General features: G+C 57.0%; 1 protein-coding gene across 8 annotated transcripts in view; it reads left to right on the plus strand.

Annotated features, from left to right (window-relative positions):
• The first annotated feature begins 352 nt into the window (after positions 1–352).
• The window catches only part of LOC120248584 (palmitoyltransferase ZDHHC11-like), a 43,941-nt gene continuing 25,582 nt past the window's right edge, over positions 353–18,711 (plus strand). For 5 of the 8 annotated variants that reach the window (XM_039256973.1, XM_039256969.1, XM_039256972.1 and 2 more), the window contains exons 1-7: positions 353–455; positions 1,207–1,262; positions 1,966–2,058; positions 10,281–10,493; positions 14,786–14,961; positions 15,393–15,494; positions 17,471–17,595. In XM_039256973.1, coding sequence (XP_039112904.1) covers positions 1,981–2,058; positions 10,281–10,493; positions 14,786–14,961; positions 15,393–15,494; positions 17,471–17,595 — 694 coding nt within the window. In that variant the 5' untranslated portion in view covers positions 353–455; positions 1,207–1,262; positions 1,966–1,980. Of the gene's footprint in view, positions 456–1,206; positions 1,263–1,965; positions 2,059–8,741; positions 9,015–10,280; positions 10,494–14,785; positions 14,962–15,392; positions 15,495–17,470; positions 17,596–18,711 lie in introns of those variants that run through there. The other 3 variants (XM_039256976.1, XM_039256974.1, XM_039256975.1) reach the window with 3 other exon arrangements.

The following is an 18,711-nucleotide window of genomic DNA, read 5'->3' on the forward strand; positions in this document are numbered from 1 at the left end:
CTTAGGTCATGATCTCGCGGTTCGTGGGTTCGAGCCCCGCATCGGGCTCTGTGCTGACTGCCAGCTCAGAGCCTGGAGCCTGTTTCAGAGTCTGAGACTCCCTCTCTCTCTGACCTTCCCCTGCTCACGCTGTCTCTCTCTCTCCTAGAAATAAATAAAACATTAAAAAAAAAGAGTTGATACTGAATCTGAATATAACAGCTTCTTTATCTAATTTAAGAACTAGTTTCTAACATTCTGTGTATTCAATTTTAATTTTTTGAATGTACAGTCTAATCTTTGTAGCTAGAATTGGGAATGGAGTTATTTTCAGTCTGTGTGAGTTTATTTTGGCTTTCCTTCTCATCACAGCCCATCTACTTGGGTGCGTGTACGATTACATTTACATCTTCCAGCTGAATGACGGTGGCCCCAGCAGTGAGACCCTGTAGGAGGAGCCTGAGAACATCACGGCAGTGAGTCACTGGGTTCTGCCCACAGGAGCATAGGCATTGTGGGTGGTGGCGAACCCGGGACATGACATCAGGGGTCGGTCAGAGGCTTGAGCTCTCCAAGTCAGTTAGCCAGGGAGATTGTATTCATCCATAGCTTTTGTAGGTTTTCAGGGTGTTTTATTTCTTGTGGAATGGAGGGCATGTTACAAGGTAAAAGTAGGAAATCCACCGTAAGACTGTGTTCCTTCAGGAGGGTCCCTCAGAGATGGTGCTGTGAATCTGGAGGTGTTCTTTCCTTCCCAGTTGGTCATCACCTGCCGGGACCACCCTTCCGCCTGCCTTATTCGGGCTTCCCTGTGGACTCTGCCATGGTTCCAGCAGGTGGAGTCTTCAGCAATTCCGTCTGGTGTCCTGACTGCCAGCCCAGACCTGCCCAGCCCCCACCCGCTGGCTGGTGCAGAGAGCGATGGGGCAGGCTCTGTGCTTGTGGCAGAGCACGGTCCACAGCAGATACTTGTGTATGGTCACATGACAAGAAAGTGACCCCGTACTCCATTTAATTGTCTGTTGAAAGCTGTGTGCTGCCAGATATTTTTCTTTAAAGAAAAAGTAAACTTTTAAGAAAAAATTCAAAAATTTAACTTCCCAGTAATGAGACATTCAGCAAGTTATATGTGGTAACATAGAGAGTGTCAGTGGCTCAGGGCAGACCTCACAGATCAGTGTAGTGCTTGCTTTCCTAAAATTGGGATTTTGTTTTCCTCTGTCCCAGCTGAATTCCACGGGCTTTGGGACAGCCTGGCATACGAGGTGGAGGTCCAGTCTCATGTAAGTTGCTGTGTTATTTTGCAAGAAGGTCCGGTTGTTTGAGGTGGGGTCAGTATTGTGTTGCTCTCCAGCATCTTGGAGCCCGATGAGTCAAACAGGCTTTGGGGAACTTTTCAGGCTCCTGGAAGCCCATGTCCCAGATACCTGTCCCGTGGGGGAGGGAGGGGAGGTGCAGAATGGAAGGAGAGCTTTCACTGCATTGTGCTCTTAACCCCTTGGGATGAGGAGGCAGGGCCGAGGGGCAGACAGAGCAGGTGGGCAGGTCCGAGCAAGCACTGGCTCGTCTGAACCCCCTTTCAAGGGGAAGGGTCCCCCATGCTGTGGGGGATGCCAGAAGTCCATCCCCACACCGCCGCAGGCTGCGTGACCACAGCCCAGGCTGTTGTCCTGAGTGAATGTGCTGTGGCTTGCCCGCTGCTGTGTGATCCCAGAGGGAGGGGCCCACTCATCCCTTGCTAAGTCTAGTCCTTTTGTGGGTCCTCTGTGTCTGTACAGTTAGAGTAGCAGCAGCCAATCTGGCCACGTACGTTCTGAGTTTCTTCCAAAATGAAAGCCTGTGAGGTACCCGGCACTTGGTGCCAGCAGTCTCTGAGGGGTGGTTGGTGCCTGTCCCCTCTCCTCGGGCACCGGCTCCAGCAGCACCTCTGTTTGGAACCTTTGCCTTGTCTGTACCTTTATCCGCATTTTACCTTTCTTTGCTCAGCTCCTCGATGATGTGATGACAGCCTTACTATTTTCAGACAAGAAGGCATCAACAGCAATCTCATCGCCTGGAACAGGGTGGTGCTGCTTCATGGTAGGAGCATGTGAGGTTTTCTTTATTTAACCAGATAAACTGTTGAAGTTAAGCTTTTTACTTGTCCCGTTGGCCTTCGAGGAGTTACAGTTCTGATGCAGCCAGAGCTGTCCTCGAAGGTCCCCTCCCTGAGAAGCCACTCCAGCTCATGTTACTCTGGGCATCTGTCACCTGACCCTTCACTCAGCAGCTGCCTGGTCTCTGCATTGTGACCTTTCTACATTGTTATTAAACTCTTCAAATAACTACCTAATTCCCCCTAAGTAATCGTACATTCCTTAGGACAGAAACAGCCTCACATTTTTGTAGTGTTCCTGGAGCTTCGCTTTGTGACCTTAAACTGCAACATCGTGCTTCACTGAAATTCTGCCTGAATCTTCTGAGGAGAACATTGGATTTTTTCTTGATGTTACTGGTTAGAAAGAAATCGAGAGAATGCCCAAATAATAGTGAGGTAGGAATGCAGAGTAATTAGCTTCTCAGATCAGTTAAGATTATATGCTTCTGTGGAGTCTTAAAAAGGTGTCTTTTTAAAAAGATTTTATTTGTTTTGACAGAGTACACACATGGGGGAAGGGCAGAGAAAGAGGGAGACAGAGAATCCCAAAAAGGCCCTGTGCTATCAGCACAGAGCCCGACTCATGGCTCAATCTCACAAACTGAGATCATGGCCTGAGCCAAAATAAAGGTTCAGATGCTTAACTGAGCCACCCAGGCACCTCTGAAACAGTGCTTTTAAACAGCAGATATTGTCACCATATTGTCCTGATACTGGGTTCTAAGTACGCAGTGAGTAGGTATTTTGATTAGTGAAATAAAGTGTTTCCCATTTAGAATTGGTTACGTATTTCTTCTTTAATTATCCAGAATGCCTGTAGAAAATCAGATGTGAAAGTGTCTGCGTTTTCTGATAGATGCGTTTGTCCCTCCACATTGGCCGTCTCAGCTACTGCCCGGCGTCCTGCTCGGTGGCACGTGGGCCAGGGGGCTGTATGAGCAGGGCCTCGCCAGCTGCTCTTCTGGTTCAATGTGGGCGGCAGTGAAAGCCGGGGATGCTGTGCGCTGCAGAAATGGCAGACTTCAGTGCCTTAGTCCAGATGCTTCTCATGGAAGCTGTTTGGCCTTTCACAAGGTGCCTTAGCGAGTGGGTTTTATAGAGGATGTGTGGGGACAGGGAGGGTGTCAGTGCGGACGGAGACCAGGAAATGTGCTCACTCTGGACGCTGAGGGGATGCACAGGCCGGGGGGCGATGCCGTGTTGGGTCATGGAAGCTGAGAGCAGAAACACGGGCTGAGGTCAACTGGGAGAAAAAGGAGAGCCTCGTGAAGCATGTTGTTAATATTTTATAGCACATGCGCTGCTAGCAGACTTCTTTGCGAGCTACCCAGCAGTCCTTGGGGTGATAGCATTCGGAGCTCTGAGCTCTGCTCGGTTTGTGTGCTGCGGATAACGCAACTACTGTTGCTTTAAGGAATTTGTTACCACACTGACTTAAAAACACATCGCTTGGTTTCGTTACAGGTCCTCCGGGAACTGAAAAAACATCCCTGTGTAAAGCACTAGCCCAGAAATTGACCATCAGACTTTCAAGCAGGTCACTTTTGGTAATTCGAGAAAGGGGAGCACGAGGACAGGGCTGTTTGCTCTTCATGTGTGACATAGAAAGTGGTTTTATGTCTTCATAATCTTCCTTTCATATTAGATGCCTCTCTTTCAAGGTGAATTCACTCCTGTACTGAATATTGTCCTGAGTCACAGTTTCAGTCTTAAATTTACGGCTCTTACTTTACGTGGTCTTTTGGGGACTGGCCTACATGGGTGTCCGAGTCACTCTGCCCGCAAGGCCCGATGCCTGCTGCTCTTGCTGACGGTCTACTGTACTGTTGCCTGAGAGAGTCATGACCAAACTATTGGTGGATTTGTCTGTTTCTCCTTGGGTTCTCTCTTTTGTGGTTTATGTGCATCATGTTTAGACACCATTTGGCCATTGTTTTCTAAACATATCCCCCTCCCTCCCCCAAACATACACAAACAAACATTATCTAGGGGTGAGCCCAATATTTGTGTGTTCAATTGTTTGATATTCTCCCATGGGCCACGGATGTAGCTTTTTTGTCTTTGAGGTTTTTAGAATTTTTCAAAGTGTTCCATTTTGGGCAGCTTTCTAAGATATTTGGTAGATTCACAGTGTTCTGCTGTCACCACGTGTGTTGAATTCAGAACATCTCCGTCACCATCAAAAGAAAATCCCACCCCCTTTAGCAGCCACCCTCAGTCCTTTCCAGAGCCCCTGGCAACCTACTCTGCTTTTGACATGTATGGGTTTTCCTGTTCTGAGCATCTCGTTTAAGTGGAATCATACAGGATGTGGCCTCTTACATCTGGCCAACCCCTCAGCATGGGGTTTCTGAGGATGTCACACTTAAAGCGTGTAAATACGGGCCCAAGGATGCCCTGCTGTTGCCATGGGCCCCACCAGGACTCAGGCTGCTCCTTCTTGGGTGTGTCACAGCCACGAAAGGGGGACCTGGGGCTTGGATTGCCTCCCTGTGCCGGCTGCCCCAGGAAGCTGGTAGGATCCCAGTCAAAACCGACAGATGTGGGGCGGCTGGGTGGCTCAGTTGGCTAGGTGTCCAACTTCAGCTCAGGGCATGACCTCGCAGTCCCTGGGTTCAAGCCCCACATCGGGTTCTGTGCTCAGAACCTGGAGCCTGTTTCAGATTCTGTGCCTCCCTCTCTCTCTGCCCCTTCCCCACTCATGCTCTGACTCTCTCTGTCTCAAAAATAAATAAACCAAAAAAAATTTTTTTAAAAAACCCACAGATGCTTTGGGTGGTCAGAGTAACTTGGCAGGTGGGTAGTGAGGGGGAGTGTCCCTCAGAGCCTCAGGGGCCATGTGCCAGCCATGGACTGCACAGCCGAGCCACAGCACCTCAACCACACTGTGGACTTTCCAGGGAGTGGGGCTGTCTGGGCGGAGTGCTGGATGAGGCGGATTCATCTTGCTACTCTTTTCTTCTGGAATCCACACTCAGAACAAGACCAGTGAGGGAGAGTGTGAGCACGTGTGAGTGTGCACACTTGTGCAGTCTTGTACGTGCATCTGTGCTCGTGCACAGAAGTGCACATGTGGCATGTGAGCATGCACATTTATGTCTGTAAATGTGAGCACGTGTGATCATGTTGCACATGTGTGCCTTTGTGCCAGTGCATGTGTGAGCGTATGTGTGAGCACACATGTGCACACATTGAGTCTGGTGTACACGTCTGCATGTGCACATTTGTGCCAGTGCACATGTGAGCATGTGAGCGTGCATGCAGATTCGTGTCAGTGCACGTGTGGGCATATGTGTCAGTGTGTGTGTGTCAGTGCATGTGTGTGTGCGTGTGAGTGCCAGCACCTGCCTATCCCGCCCTCGGACTCGTTCCTGACATCCCTGCCCACCGCACCCCGGTCCTGACCCCTCGGGGGTGGTGTGTTTAGATGTGTGCACCGTGGGGCTGCAGGCGGGCTCAGAGCAGAGCTTGTGAGTGACCTTCCTGTCCGGCAGGTTATGGATCAAGTACGGGATTGCTCTGTGAGCCTTAGAAATATGGGCGTGTTTGTGTTGAGGGAAGGGAGGACCAGGCTGCCATTTGGGGACGAGAGTGGGTTGCAGAGTGGGGCCAACAGGACGTTTGTCCCGTTAGGCTTTCTGGGCCTGCAGCCGTTCGTGGGTAGAGGTCCTGGTTGCCCGGGGCGGGGTTATGGCTCTGGTTTTAGGTCTGTTTCTTAGGGCTTTTATGGTGAATGTAGCTTCTGAAGTTATTCTCATGGAGCAAAGTGGTCTCTTTGGAGGCTCATTTCTCATGGGTGTGAGTGGCTGAGGTCACCGCGGCTCCCGGTCAGCCAGGGGACCCCACCGCCCGCAGACTTGGGGGGCCCTGGGGTAGTGCCGCCCCTGCGCCACTCCCCGGTGGCCTCCTGCGGTGGCAGGGCACCAGGTGCTGAGGTCACAGGCCTGAGAAGAAGCCCCGGTGAGGGGCCGGCAGCCTGCACACAGGTGCACCTGGGGAGACACGTTCTGTGCAGGCGGCCGAGACGTTGTGTCTCCATGTACCGAATGGACCCTTCAAGTGCTGTAAAGACTGTGCTTTCCCGCAGCTTGAGCTCTGCCGGTGGGAGTGGTGGCCTCACTGCCTAGCTAGCATTCTGTGTCAGACGTGGCCTCAGAGGTGAGTGCACCGTGGGAGACCTGCACTCTGGCGGGTGCCCTGCCCCCAACTGTGTTCAGTCACCGGCGTCTCCGTCTGCAGCCTCTGCTGTGCCGACGGCAATGTTCTTGGGGGGTCTGAGTTCCTGTTCAGGCAGCCTGTGGTCTGCCCTGGGTCTCTGGGGGCGCGCTGTGGACAGTGGTGGACGGCAGGACTGGGCCCAGGAGTCCTTGGCTCCTACATCACTGGAATGTGGCTCTAGGTGGAGGTTGGCACACAGAGCTCTGCTGCCAGCTCGGGGCTGCCATGGGCACTTCCTGGTGTGCAGGGCACATAGGCGGCAGCCAGTCTCTCCTCTCCCCTTGTCCGGTGACCGACCTCTACCACCCTCGTTCTCCAGCACACCTCACATCCCAGGCCCCATCTCCTGCTGCCCGCCTGTGGTCAGACAGGGCTGCCAGGATCAGTGTGCCTGTTACCTCCATGGACGCTTTGCTCCTGGAGATCTCAGCATGGCATGTGGGGCCAAAGGGTGCGTGTTGAGAATGTGGAAGCCCAGGTAAGCAGGCTGGATGGACCTGGACTGACCCAGACCACAGGTCAGCCTCGGTACTAGCCACGTGGCCCAGCCCCAGCCCAGCAGAGAGGTCTCCTGGCTCTCCAGTAGGGTGCTCTTGACCATGTGTTGGTGACACAGCCTTCCCTCCAAGCTGGTCCCTGCCCCCTGCCCAGTGGCCTCGTAATCCACCCGTCTGTCTTTGTCTTGGGCCTCTCCCAGCTGCCCGGTGGGAGGCAGACACCTGGCCACTGCAGGTGCTGGGCAGCAGGGCCGCACTCCGTGCACGCGGGACGCTAGAGCAGGTACCCCAGGGAGCTGTCTGGTGCCAGGGGCAGCAGAGCTCACGCTGTGCCCAGACTTAGGAGGGGAACGGGATCTGAGATGGCTGAGTGGGGGCCTTGGAAAACTCCTGCACTTGATAGCTGAGACCCTGAGGGGAGAGACCGGGAAATGGGGTGTCGATGCTGAGCCGTCCCTGGGAAAGACTCTTCCGAGTGCAGTGTGCACATGCCCCTCACCCCTGCCTCTTTTTTGGCCTTTTAGTGACATTTTCCCTGCCACCATGGCCTTTCTGTGACCTCTGAGGGGACAGGCTCAAGGCGGTGGTGTCTGACCTGACCTGGAAGGAGTGCTCAGGTCTGGGCTTCCAGGGCAGAGTCCACCAGTGGGACAGTTGTCACAAGGAACACTGGCCCAAGCAGGAGCTTAGGGGCCAGGACACACCACTGGTTCCTCGGGGCGGGGGGGGGGCGCTGCCATGGGCAGCCTGCGGGTGCCGCCTGCCACCCGGCCTGTCTGGGGGCCCCGCATCTTCTCTGCAGGCTGTGCCTGCTGTGCCTACCCTGGCCCCGCTGGCCCCGGGGGCCCCGGCGCAGGGCCGACCCAGCTTTATGAGGTGCTTTGGGTTCTATTGTTGCCACAGCAACTGGGTTTGTTACTCCTCAGTTAGGCCCGGGCCCAGCAAGCCTGTGCTTTTCTGTCCTGCCTGGACTCTGACCAGGAAGGAAGTGGAGCAGGTTCTGTCTCCCAGGTGGTAGGTGTCTCCTGCTTCTACTGTGACCAGAGAACTTAGAAGTGTAAACTCTACACATCCTAAGCAGGACACAGAGCAGAACAATGATTTTGGGGCTGACCTGTGTCAGAGTTCTGAAGGTCACGTTTGCCAGGCTGCAATATCATGAACACGCAGGTGGCCCAGGACACCCTGTCCTGGGGAGCATGGCATGGTGGCATCCATCCTGCAGACGGCCCTGGTGGGCAGGGTCAGCGGTTACAATGCCTGCCTCTGCCCACAGCCACACTGGCCAGTGCGGTGGCCTCTGCGTGGAGCTCCCGAACGTCAGCCGTGTTTGTGTTGGGGAGGTGGATGTGACGTCAGGAACCGAGCTTGGGGTGAGAGGGGACCCAGGCCCCACCGAGCCTGCCCAGGAGGGAGATCATGAGTTTCCCTTCCCACGGCCTGAGTCCCAGCATTTGCAGAAGGAGTAGACGAGGGCCTGGATCAGACCTGGTGGGGGTGTCAGGGAGGTTGTCTAGGGAGAGAGGCCAGCACGGGCTTGAAAGGCAAGAGATGGCCATTAGTTGGGGGAGGGGCAGAGACACAGATCTAGGGCGGTGTGTGTGCTGTGCATGTGTGTGATATGTGCATGTGTTTGTGCATCCTGTGTGTGTGTTGTATATATGCTTTATGTCTATGTGGTGTGTCGTGTGTATGTGTGAGTGTGGTGGATGTTTATGTGTCTGTGCTGTGTGTGTTGCGTGTTTGTGTCCAGTATGTACGGTGTATGAGTGGGTGGCTTATCACATGTGTGGTGTCTTGCATGCGCATGCCTGTTGCACGCGTGGAGTGTGAACGTGTGGACAGGTATGTCTGCACAGGCGTCTCATGCACACTTGGAGCCCTCATTAACTGCTGTCTGGTCCTGGCAGGAGGCAGGAGCTTGTGCATTTGTTTGGAACTGTATATTTGTCCTGGCGAGAGCTTCTGGGAGCTTCTGAGAGACAAGAACTGAACTAGAAGAACCGAGCAGTTGTGCGAGCTGAGCACGTGCGCCTGTGAGGGGCAGGAACGAGGCTGCCACCCCGCTGCCAGCTGCATCTTCTCTCTCCAGACCCCCGGTCTTGCAAGAGTCCACACGACCACGGAGCCCGCGGGAGCCCGACTTTGGCAGTGCCCTCCACGCTGGCTCACGGTGACTGTGGGTAAGTATGCGCTGCCCACCACCACCGCTTGGGCCGCATGTGATTGTGACCTCACACTCATGCAGATGTGGTCCCGCCGTGGCAACTGAGGATTCACTCATGCCCTGCGCAGTGTTGCCCTCGGTGCCACATCGAATGCAGGGAAGCATCCAGGGACCTCTGAGGAGCGCTGAAGTCATGCCCCTGCGTCTGCACACTCAGCCTTGTGTTCCAATGACAATTTGGCTGGGTCTGTTCAGGTTCAAACTAGTTTCAGAGCTTGAAAACTTGTTCTCTTTCAAATTTCACAAAATCCAATGCCAGCTGCAACCTCAGCATTTCCACACGTTGTCAGTGATGCCATTTCCATCCTGGGAAGCCCCATGGAACGTGTCCCGTCATGGCTGGCACAGCAGGCTCCTGGGTGGACGCACGCCCTCCCCACGCCCTCCCCACGCCCTTGTGTCCTCGCCACACCCCCTCACTCACTCCAAAGCCAGTTGTCTCTGCTGCCACCCTCCATGCCCCTTCTGTTTCCTCCCATGCCCCTGCTTCGCCTCCCTGTGCTGAGGTCTGTGATTGTGCCCTAGAGCCCACCTCCCTGTTGGTGGAATTTCATTTTGGGAGGCATCCTCTCCATTGGCAAGTGTTTCCATCTGAATGTTGTTTTCACTGGGGAATCATGTTGTAACACAGGGTGCTTTTGTGTGCCCAAACCCCAGTATGCTGGCCTTGCCTTCCACATGGGATGCTCCCAGCCCCTCAGCTCGACCTGGTTGACCCCAGAGCACCCAGAGGCCCCAGAAGCCCCTTGGTCAGCAGGCCTTTGTTCTGCAGCAAGAACAACAGAACTCTCTGGGGGCGTGATGTCTTGTTCTGTCCTCGAGGGAAACTTGCAGGAAATTCCCTGAGGATTTCAGCAAATAAAAGGATCACGTGGCCATAGGTCTGCTTTTCCTGCACACTTTTCTCCAGCTTCCCTGGGGATTAGAGCTTCCTCCTGAAGTGGGTCTTCCTCTGCATGTGATCTGTTTTCTGATGAATCTGTGCACTCACCCCCAGAAGGGGCCACGGCCATGCCCCACTGGGGGTGTGCTGGACAGTGTGTGTGGAGCTGCATCGCTGCTGTGGCCTGGGCAGACTGCAGGACTCCCCTGGATTCTCCTGGGAGGCCCCCCCCCCCACCCGCCTCGGCCCCAGAGGCCGCAGGCTGCAGTCCCCGGGTGCTCCCGGACGCGCAGGCCATGCAGGAGTCCATGTCTGCCTGCCCCTCCTCCTGTCTTGCAGATGGATTTGTGTGGCTGGAGCCAGAGACAGGCCGTGCTGGAAGCCAGGAACAAACGAGCTCCAGTCTCCAACCTGTCTCGAGTGAATGGCTGGTCATGGCCCCTGCACCCCTTCCAGGCATTGGCCTGGACGATGGTGTTCATCTTTGCCCTGGCCAACTTTGGCGTCTTCATCCCCTTCCTGCCGCCTAACTGGAACTTCATCGCCTATGGTGTATCCTTTACTGTGGGAACAGCGCCTGCTGTCCCAGGGAGGCTCCCTGCAGGCCCTCCCTGAGATCTGGCTCAGGGCCCTGCCATGCCTGCCGGTCCCCCACACCCGAGTCACCCGCAGGTCCGCACCCTCTTCTGTGACCCCACTCTCCCCTCTTCGCCCCAAACACCTGCCATGGCCATGGTGCCTGGAACCTGATGTCCGTTCACTGTGTGGCTCACTGGTGTGGGATCCGGGCTGAAAGCTCAGGAGTGTCTGCTACTCGCCTGCCATCTGCATTGGAATAGTGCGTCTGGGGGCCCTGGTGGAGGGGCTGTGGGGTGGGGCAGGGAGCTTGGACTAGAGGAAGGAGCTGCAAAGGTGTCACAAGGCACAGAGACTGAAGGCTGACTCCCAGGGATTTCCATGTCATTCGGTCTCAGGGACCAGGGTTCCCTGTGTGGGTGTCACTTGTCTGCAGGGCTACAGTGGGCTGGGTCAGGCTGGCCGGTGCGCGAGGCACGCCAGGGTTCCGGGGAAGACACTGAGTATAACCGTGGCCCCTGTTGAGATACGAGTATGTTACCAGGTGTTGGCAGGGCCTAGAGTTGCAGAGGCTGGAAAGAGAGCTCTCCAGCTGCTGGCAGCCACAGCACAGGCCCCAGTGGGGACTGCGAACCCTGTGGCAGCCTTGACAGGAGGCTCCAGACACGGCACCAGAGTCGACTTCAGGCCAGTTGTATAGGCACTGGGGACACACGTGGCACTATCATGCAGGCCCTGTGGAGGAGCAGCTGGAAGGGGCAGCTCTGTGTTCCTCTCCCTGCCACGTGGGCATCGCCAGGCTCGCTCCATCTTTACACTTTACTCTGCGGATCGGTACCTCAGTTCCACCAGTGCATCTGTGCTCTGGGGATCACCTCTGGCTGACCCTGGGCGTTGGCCAGGGCATGGCTGGGCATCCACCATGGCCTGATATGCAAGCCTGCTGCTCCCCCGCACCATACGTACCCCTGATCTGGCCAGCCTCCTCCTGCGGGGATCTCAGGGTGAGGGCTAGTCTGACCCAGCAGCATGGGGCCTGGTACAGCTGCCCCACCTGTAGGCCTGTGGCTCAGGGTTGGGGGTGCTGGGTGGGGCCTCCAAAGCCAGCATCACGCGTCCCACGTCACCCTGCATATCTTGTGTCTTTCACAGACTAGAGGATGGGCAGAAACTGTACAACCTCGTAGGTATCCCATCTCAAAATTTCTCCAGTTGTCCCCAAGGCATGCTTTGTTGGGGTTTTTTTTAAACCCAGAATCCAGTCATGGTTCATGGTTTGCATGTGGTGATGAGTCTCCTCTCTATGGCCCAGCACAATGGCCACTGGCACCCGTCCCCACGGCGTCCTGGTCAGAACTGCCCTCTTGCTGAGGTCTCGCACGACTGTGAAACATCTACCAGTTCTACCCTTCCTCCTGTGCACGGAGCTCACGTTCTCGTGTAGAGGGAGCACTCTCCTTCCGGAGCCAGAGGTCCTCAGTGCAGGCGGGGGGCCGGCTCTGGGGAGGGCTGGGTCCTGGCCTCCTCCCCGCCTCCAGCTGCCCCGTGTGTGTATCCTGACCTCTGTCCCTGACTGTGGGTTTGCTTGCATTCTGGGTTATAATTCATGGTCTCCATTGTCCCTTGACTGCAGCTCAGACTGTTCTGGGGCCTTTTCAAGCTGCCTTGTGTTCTCTGTCCAGGGAGCATTCTGAGCACTCACCTGCTTTCAGGCCCAGAGGGTGCCCCAGGCCCACTTGCACACCTTTTCCTCTAGGAGCCCTTGGCTGACCCCAAGTGCTAGGTTCTGGGTGGCTTCCATCCCCTGTGGGCTCTGCAGCACTTGGCCACTGGGGAGCATAGATGTCTTTCGGAGCCTGCAGGGAATGCTGCCCTGGGAGGGAGGGCAGGGTCTAGGTTGCAGCCTCCAGAAGACACAGCAGAGAAGGCAGACCCCTGGTTTCCGCCTGACTTCAGCTGCCAGCCACTCACACCGCCCAGCCCCTGCTCAGAGGGACTGGCCTCTCGTGTGACAGGTCTTAGTCCTAGGGCACTGTGGCCGGGCAGAGCCCCTGGTTAGGTTAGTGACTGCAGAGCTGGTGGGAGGTGGTGGGAGCTCTGGGGGTGCCTCTCCCCTTCCCGCCTCAGAACCAGAAGGACTCAGAAGGAGGGATGGCGAGATGGCGTGTGTTCTGGGCTGGCATCTCTGTGTGTTTACCAAACAGATTGTCGATAAGGGCACAGCAGGGGGCCTTGGCGTGGGGGGGGGGGCGGGGGGCTGGTCTCCTGCTGTGAGAGACCTCCTACCCTGTGCCTCTTGTTTTTTGTTACTCTCTGCAACCTGTGAGAAACCCATCACCTGGCCGTTTGAATGTGAGGACAGAGCCCTGGGGTAGCGCCCACCCACTGACACTTTTCTCAGCCAAGTGGCTGACGGAGTGAACAGCCAGGCAAAATACAGTGGCCTTTGGCTCACTTGTATCACTCCCCTGGGTGACCTGGGGTTAGAAGGACATCCTGAACCTGTGTTTACGCTTGAGGGGGCTTGCCTACCACATGGCAGGGGGCTGCCCCTCTGTTCCTGAGGGGTGCATTCTGGGGACAGCCTGGCCACAGCACCTGCAGGCTTGGGATGTGGGGAAAAACAGGCTCAGGGCAGAGGCCTCGGTGCTTCCAGTCTGAGGCTAGAGCGCAGGCCACACTGTCCCCACACTGCCTCCCTGGTGGTGTTCCCTTTGGAGCTGAGTGTAGTCATGGGGGCAAAGGGCCCCATGCCTCAGTCCCTGCCCAGCAGCCTGCCCTCCTGTTTCTAATGCAGCAAAGGAAGGGGCCACACCTGGCCCATTGCCGGCCTTCCTGCTGACCCCAGACCCCCCTGCGCAGGACCTGCTCCTGTTCCCCAGGAACCACACAAACAGTGCTTGTCTCTGGCCAGCACCCGCAGGCTTCTGGGAGCAGGTGTAGGGACCGCATGCCAGCACCGTGCGGGTGTCTCCAGCAGTGACAGCAGAGCCTGACCTGGCCCCACACCCTGCTCGGCAGCAGTGCAGATGAGGCTCAGGCCATACCCAGCCCTGCGGGTCCGGTGGCCACAGGATGGGCTTGGGGTCACCGCATCCCTTATGGGGCGCTGAGGGATCTGGTCAGTCCCGTCCCCCGTGCAGGTCCCCCAGGGCCCAGCTGGTTCTCAGCCACCTTCCACTCACCCCTGGCCCGGGCTGACTCTGTGCCCTCGGCTCCTTCTCGGCTGCCCTCCTCCTGCCCCCTCCCCCAGCAGCAGGGCTGGGTCTCCATCACCTCCATGTCATCATCTGGCAGCCTGAGCCCTGGGTCTGCACTTGCCACCTGGAGACTGGAGGGCAAGGGAGGAATGAGCGATTTTGGCCAGAAGCAACCTCCCGCTCGGGCTAGTGCACTGTGGATATTTCTTACGGAGCCTCCGTGGAGGCAGGGCCGTGCCCATGAACCAGGCTGGCAGGGCCTGAGGAAGACCCCACGGGGGCTTCCTGTGGGACTAAGCAGTGGCCAGCCCCCTGCTCAGAGACCCCCACCACTGTCAAATCACTGCAGACCCCGGGGCACCCGTGGCCTCGGCCTGCCGGGCTGGGTCATTTCCCTGCCACACGCTGGAGCCCAGGCTGTGAACCCTGAACCCTCCCTCTCAGCCCCGGTCCTGGGGCGCCGCGTAGGACTGACAGGGAGGCGGCTTCCACCTCTCCTGTTTGGTTTCCATGTGGACAGTGTGTTGGTCCCGAAGGGGAGGAGGAGGGTGGGATCCCAGGGCCTGGTTTTACCCTGGGTGCCATGGCTGGAGTGGGTGCCAGAGAGCTGGAGGGGCCTGGGGGTGAGGAGAGAAAAGACGAGACCCAGACAGACCATGCAGACTGGGTGGGTGAGCCCTCGCTGCTCCCCTCCTTCATGCTAGATGATATGCTTTCTTCCTTCATGCACGTGCTCTGAGCATCTCCGCTGCCCAAAGAACCCCTATGACCTTGGTACCCAGCGTGGTGGCCGCTGGCCCCCAGGGCCTTCCCTTGCTGCCTCGCTGAAGCATGGGGGCCATGCCCCCAGGATGCCAGCAGGCTCCTCCAGGGTCCTGCATCTAGTTGGAGAGCCTGTATCCAGCACACTCACTTCCTCACGGGGGAAGAAACGGGGGGGCTCTGTCAGCTGCAGGGGTGCGAGTGCAGGGTCCTGTGTCCTGGCCAGGTGCACAGCCCCCGCAGCGCTGACGGGCAGCCACCCAGAGTGGGCACCTTTGTCGCACGTTCCTTGACACTCATGCCCAGGTGACTGGCGGGCTTTTCCTTTTCCATCTGGTGGTTCACTTGACTGCAGTTTCCATCGACCCGGCAGAGGCTGCTGTGAGGCTCAGGAACTACGCAGAGCCTTTGCCTGTTTTTGACCGCACTAAACACGCTCATGTCATCCAGAACCAGTATTGCCACCTGTGTCAAGTCACGGTGTGAGTGCCCAGGGTGTGGGGGCAGGCGGACCCGAGGGCGCTGCCCTGCCGTGTGGACCTGCCCCCTTCCCCACGCTGTGCACAGGCAGGGCCCTCCCCAGGCCTTTCCGATTCCGTGCAGCTGACTGGTGCTACTTTCTTTGAAGGAAAAGCAGTGTGCCTCAGACACGCAGGGCCCCTCACCGATCTAGGGGCTCAGATGAGACCCAGCTCCCCGCCGAGCCCCACCTGGGCACTGAGGGCTCAGCAAGCAGCTTGGCAGTGTGGCCTGTGGCTCAGGGTGGGAGCTGGTCCTCTGCGTTCCAGGCGTGGCTTAGGGAAGGCACCCGCCTGGGGCCTGGTCTTCCCTGCCACCTTTCTCTCCCCTCTGACCCTGTCTTCCTCCTGCACACACTGCCAACTGACTGCTCATCCTGAATGCTTCCTTCCAGCAATAAGAAGGCCAAACATTGTAGTTACTGCAACAAGTGTGTATCGAACTTTGACCACCACTGCAAATGGCTGAACAACTGTGTGGGGAGCAGAAATTACTGGTGAGGGTCTGCAGGGAGGAGGTCTAGGAAGGAGGGGAAGAATACTGGGGGAGGGAGAGGGAGACCCAGCAGGGAAGAAGGGTGAGGGGTTTGCAGGGGAGGGAGGGGTAAGGGAGGAGGGACCTTGCAGTGGGGAGGGGTGAGCTTCTGGGCGGGGAGAGGAGGGTGCTAGGGAAGGGGGAGGTGGGACTTGGCAAGGGAGGGGTGAAAGGACTGGGGGAGGCAGGGACACTTGAAGGGGGGAGGGTTGAAGGGACTGTCAGGGAGGGAGGGGGACAGAGGAGTGGGGAGGGGCGAGGGCCTCACGAAAGGGGGTCTGCAGGCTGGGACCTCATGAGTAAGTGGGTGGGGGCCACAGGTGGTAGAAGGGTCCTGTCCTGTCCCCAGCACAGTGGTCCTTAGCGTCCTTCTGTTCTCCTTTTGGCTCTGAAACATGTTGGCCTGGAGCCCCTCCCAAATGTGGAGGCCCAGCCCCACCTGAAGGGGCACAGGCTGAGCTGACTAGTCCTTACCTGCTGGCCCGGGCCTGGCCGCTTTCTCCCTGGAGGCAGTCAGAGCACAGAGGATGGGGGCCAAGGCTGCACTGGGAGCAGGTGTTCAGCCCTGCACAGGCTTGGTGCAGGGCCTGTGGGCTTGGCCAAGACCCCACGTGCCAGGGCCCAGGCTGTGAGTGGCCAGGAAAGTCTCAGATGCTCCCCCAGCTAGTTCATAGCAGCCCTTGCCGGCTGGTGGTCCTTCAAAGGGGCCCCACTGCTCCCCCTCCACCCACAGCAGGCATGTAGCATGCAGCCCAGTAAAGGAGCATCGCGCCCTGTGTAGCCTGGTGAAGGAGTGTAGAGCTCTGTGCAGCCCCGTCATGGAGCATCCTGCTCTGTGAGGTGTGCAGTCCATTCAAGGCCATGTGAGAAATGCTCCACTTATTCAGGCCTGAAAAGCATTGCTGCTTCGAACAGAATGAAATGCAAAGCCTCATGATTAGAAAAGTCTAATGAGACTTGGGGACCTGGGGTGCCTGGAAGCCCCCATGCCCCCACTCCCCTACAGAGGAGCAGCTCCGGGCCACCCTCCACATCCACCTGACCCTTTGAGGACGCTCATGTTTTAGCTCTCTGCCTAAAGATGTGTGTAAAAAGAACCTCAAGGTGTTCTGGAAAAGAATAATGGAATCAAATAACTGTAAGCTGAAGAAAGGACATTAAGGTAGAAAATATTAAAGATGTAGTTTTCTTTAATATCACAACAGCAGAAAGCCCAAACGAAGACCTTGCAGCAGAAGCTTCTTCCAAGAATTGTGGACCAGAATTTAATTGTTGGATGGATTTAAATCATTCTGTGCCTTCAGAGCACAGGAAAGAGGACAGGACTGATTTTGTTCTAATGCCAAAGCACAAGATGTCGTTTGTGTACAGAAGCGTGCACAGCCCCTGGGAGGGTGTGTGGAGAACATGCACTGTGGGCCGCTGGCCAGCCAGGCACCTGTCCCAGCCCCTCCGGACTCCCCGAGTGGCCAGGCTTCCGTGCCTCTTGATGGAAGAACAGCACTCAGTATTCTGTGCAACATGGGGCGGGGCAGGGGATGGTGAACCCCACCCAGACTGGGCGGGAGCCTGGGTGAGCGGTGGTGAGTGTGGCGGGAGCCTGGGTGAGCGGTGGTGGTGAGTGTGTCGGGAGACTGGGTGAGCAGCGGTGGTGGGTGTGGCAGGAGCCTGTGGCCCTGCACTTGACACAGAGGCTCTGTGTCCCTGCCTGTGAGCCTGGCTGGACCCTCCTCACTGACACAGGGGGGTAAAAGGGGAGTTCATCTTTACTCCTTCAGGCATAGAAACTGGAGGTGCCCTCAGGGTGTCCCCTGGAGAGCTCAGGCAACAGAAGACCGGAAGAAGGATGGGCCTTGGGCTCAGGGTCAGGGACACCCTGAGCTGGCAAGCACATCCCCCCAACCCCCAGACCTGAGCCTGGCCCTGCCTCTCCCACAGGTATTTCTTCAGCTCCTTGGTCTCTTCCTCCATCAGCCTGCTCTGCCTGATCACCATCCTGCTGTTCATTTTCATCCAGTTCTTCATCAACCCGGCACAGCTGCGCACGCACCCCCACTACAAAAGTATGTTCGGAAGTATGGGATGGCTCCTCTCAGTTGGGGCTTTTTCTCAGGTCACTCGTGGCATCAGCTTCTCCCTCCAGCTGTATTTTGGGTAAAGCTCTCCTTCTGTAGGGTGTCGGCCTGGCCTGCTCCCAGATGGGTGAGCCATGGTTATGGGAAGGAGGGCAGCAGTCCCCCAGGCACCAGTATGCAGGTTCAGGGACCCGTGCCCGACACGCAGCCATTGGTCACGGCAGGGAGCAGCATGGGACAGGAGGGAGGGCTGCCTGAGAAAGGTTGTGGATGGCATGTGACTGCAGGTCTCTGCTGAGTGGCTCCAGGAGCCTGGCCTTGGGGACAGATTGGGGCTGGATGTGGCCTCGAAGTTCTGTCCATCACCTCACCCCCAGGCCTGTGACTGTGACCTTATTTGGGGAGAGAATCCTTCCAGATGTGATGAAGGATCCCGCAATCATGATGGGTTACCCAGGAATGTGTGGGGTCCTAGAGGTAGTGAAAATACCCTTAGAAGAGACTAGAGGGACACGGCCACAAGCCCAGTGTTGCCCGGATCCCAAAAGCTGGAAGATTCAAGGACGGATCCTCCCCTATGGCCTTGGAGGGAGAAGGGCCCTGCAACACCCTGACTTTGGGGCTCCATCTCTGTTGTTGAAACCGCCTGGTCTGTGGCCATCGGTCATGGCAGCCCTGGAAACTGATGCAGGGAGCTGATGCAGGGAGGACCCCAGGCGGAGCACCTCCTGTGTCTGTCCTGAGTGTTTGGGGATGTCAGCCCTCAGGGTGCAGAGCAAAGCTTCCTTTCTCAGCCCAGGCCTCTCTGAGCTGTGAGCATGTCACAGCTGACCCTCTTCCTGGAGGGGCACCCCGCCCTGTGCACTTTCACCCCCAGGCCCACACTGCACTTGGGATGGACGATCCCATCCCTTGTGGGATGGACCATCTAACCAGCACTACTCTGAAGTGCATCCTGGCTATTTCCATGATAAAAGGGAATAGTGGGGGTCTCAGTGAGACCAGGCCCCACCCAGCAGCATGAGGCCCCACCTGCCACCCTTCCTGACGGTGCACACACGCAGCCTGAGCAGAGAGGCTGGTGGTGCCTGCTCCCTCCAGAGC

Source organism: Hyaena hyaena, unplaced genomic scaffold, assembly GCF_003009895.1.
Source record: "Hyaena hyaena isolate Hyena2069 unplaced genomic scaffold, ASM300989v1 scaffold_602, whole genome shotgun sequence".
In the NCBI taxonomy this organism is placed as follows: Eukaryota; Metazoa; Chordata; class Mammalia; order Carnivora; family Hyaenidae; genus Hyaena; species Hyaena hyaena.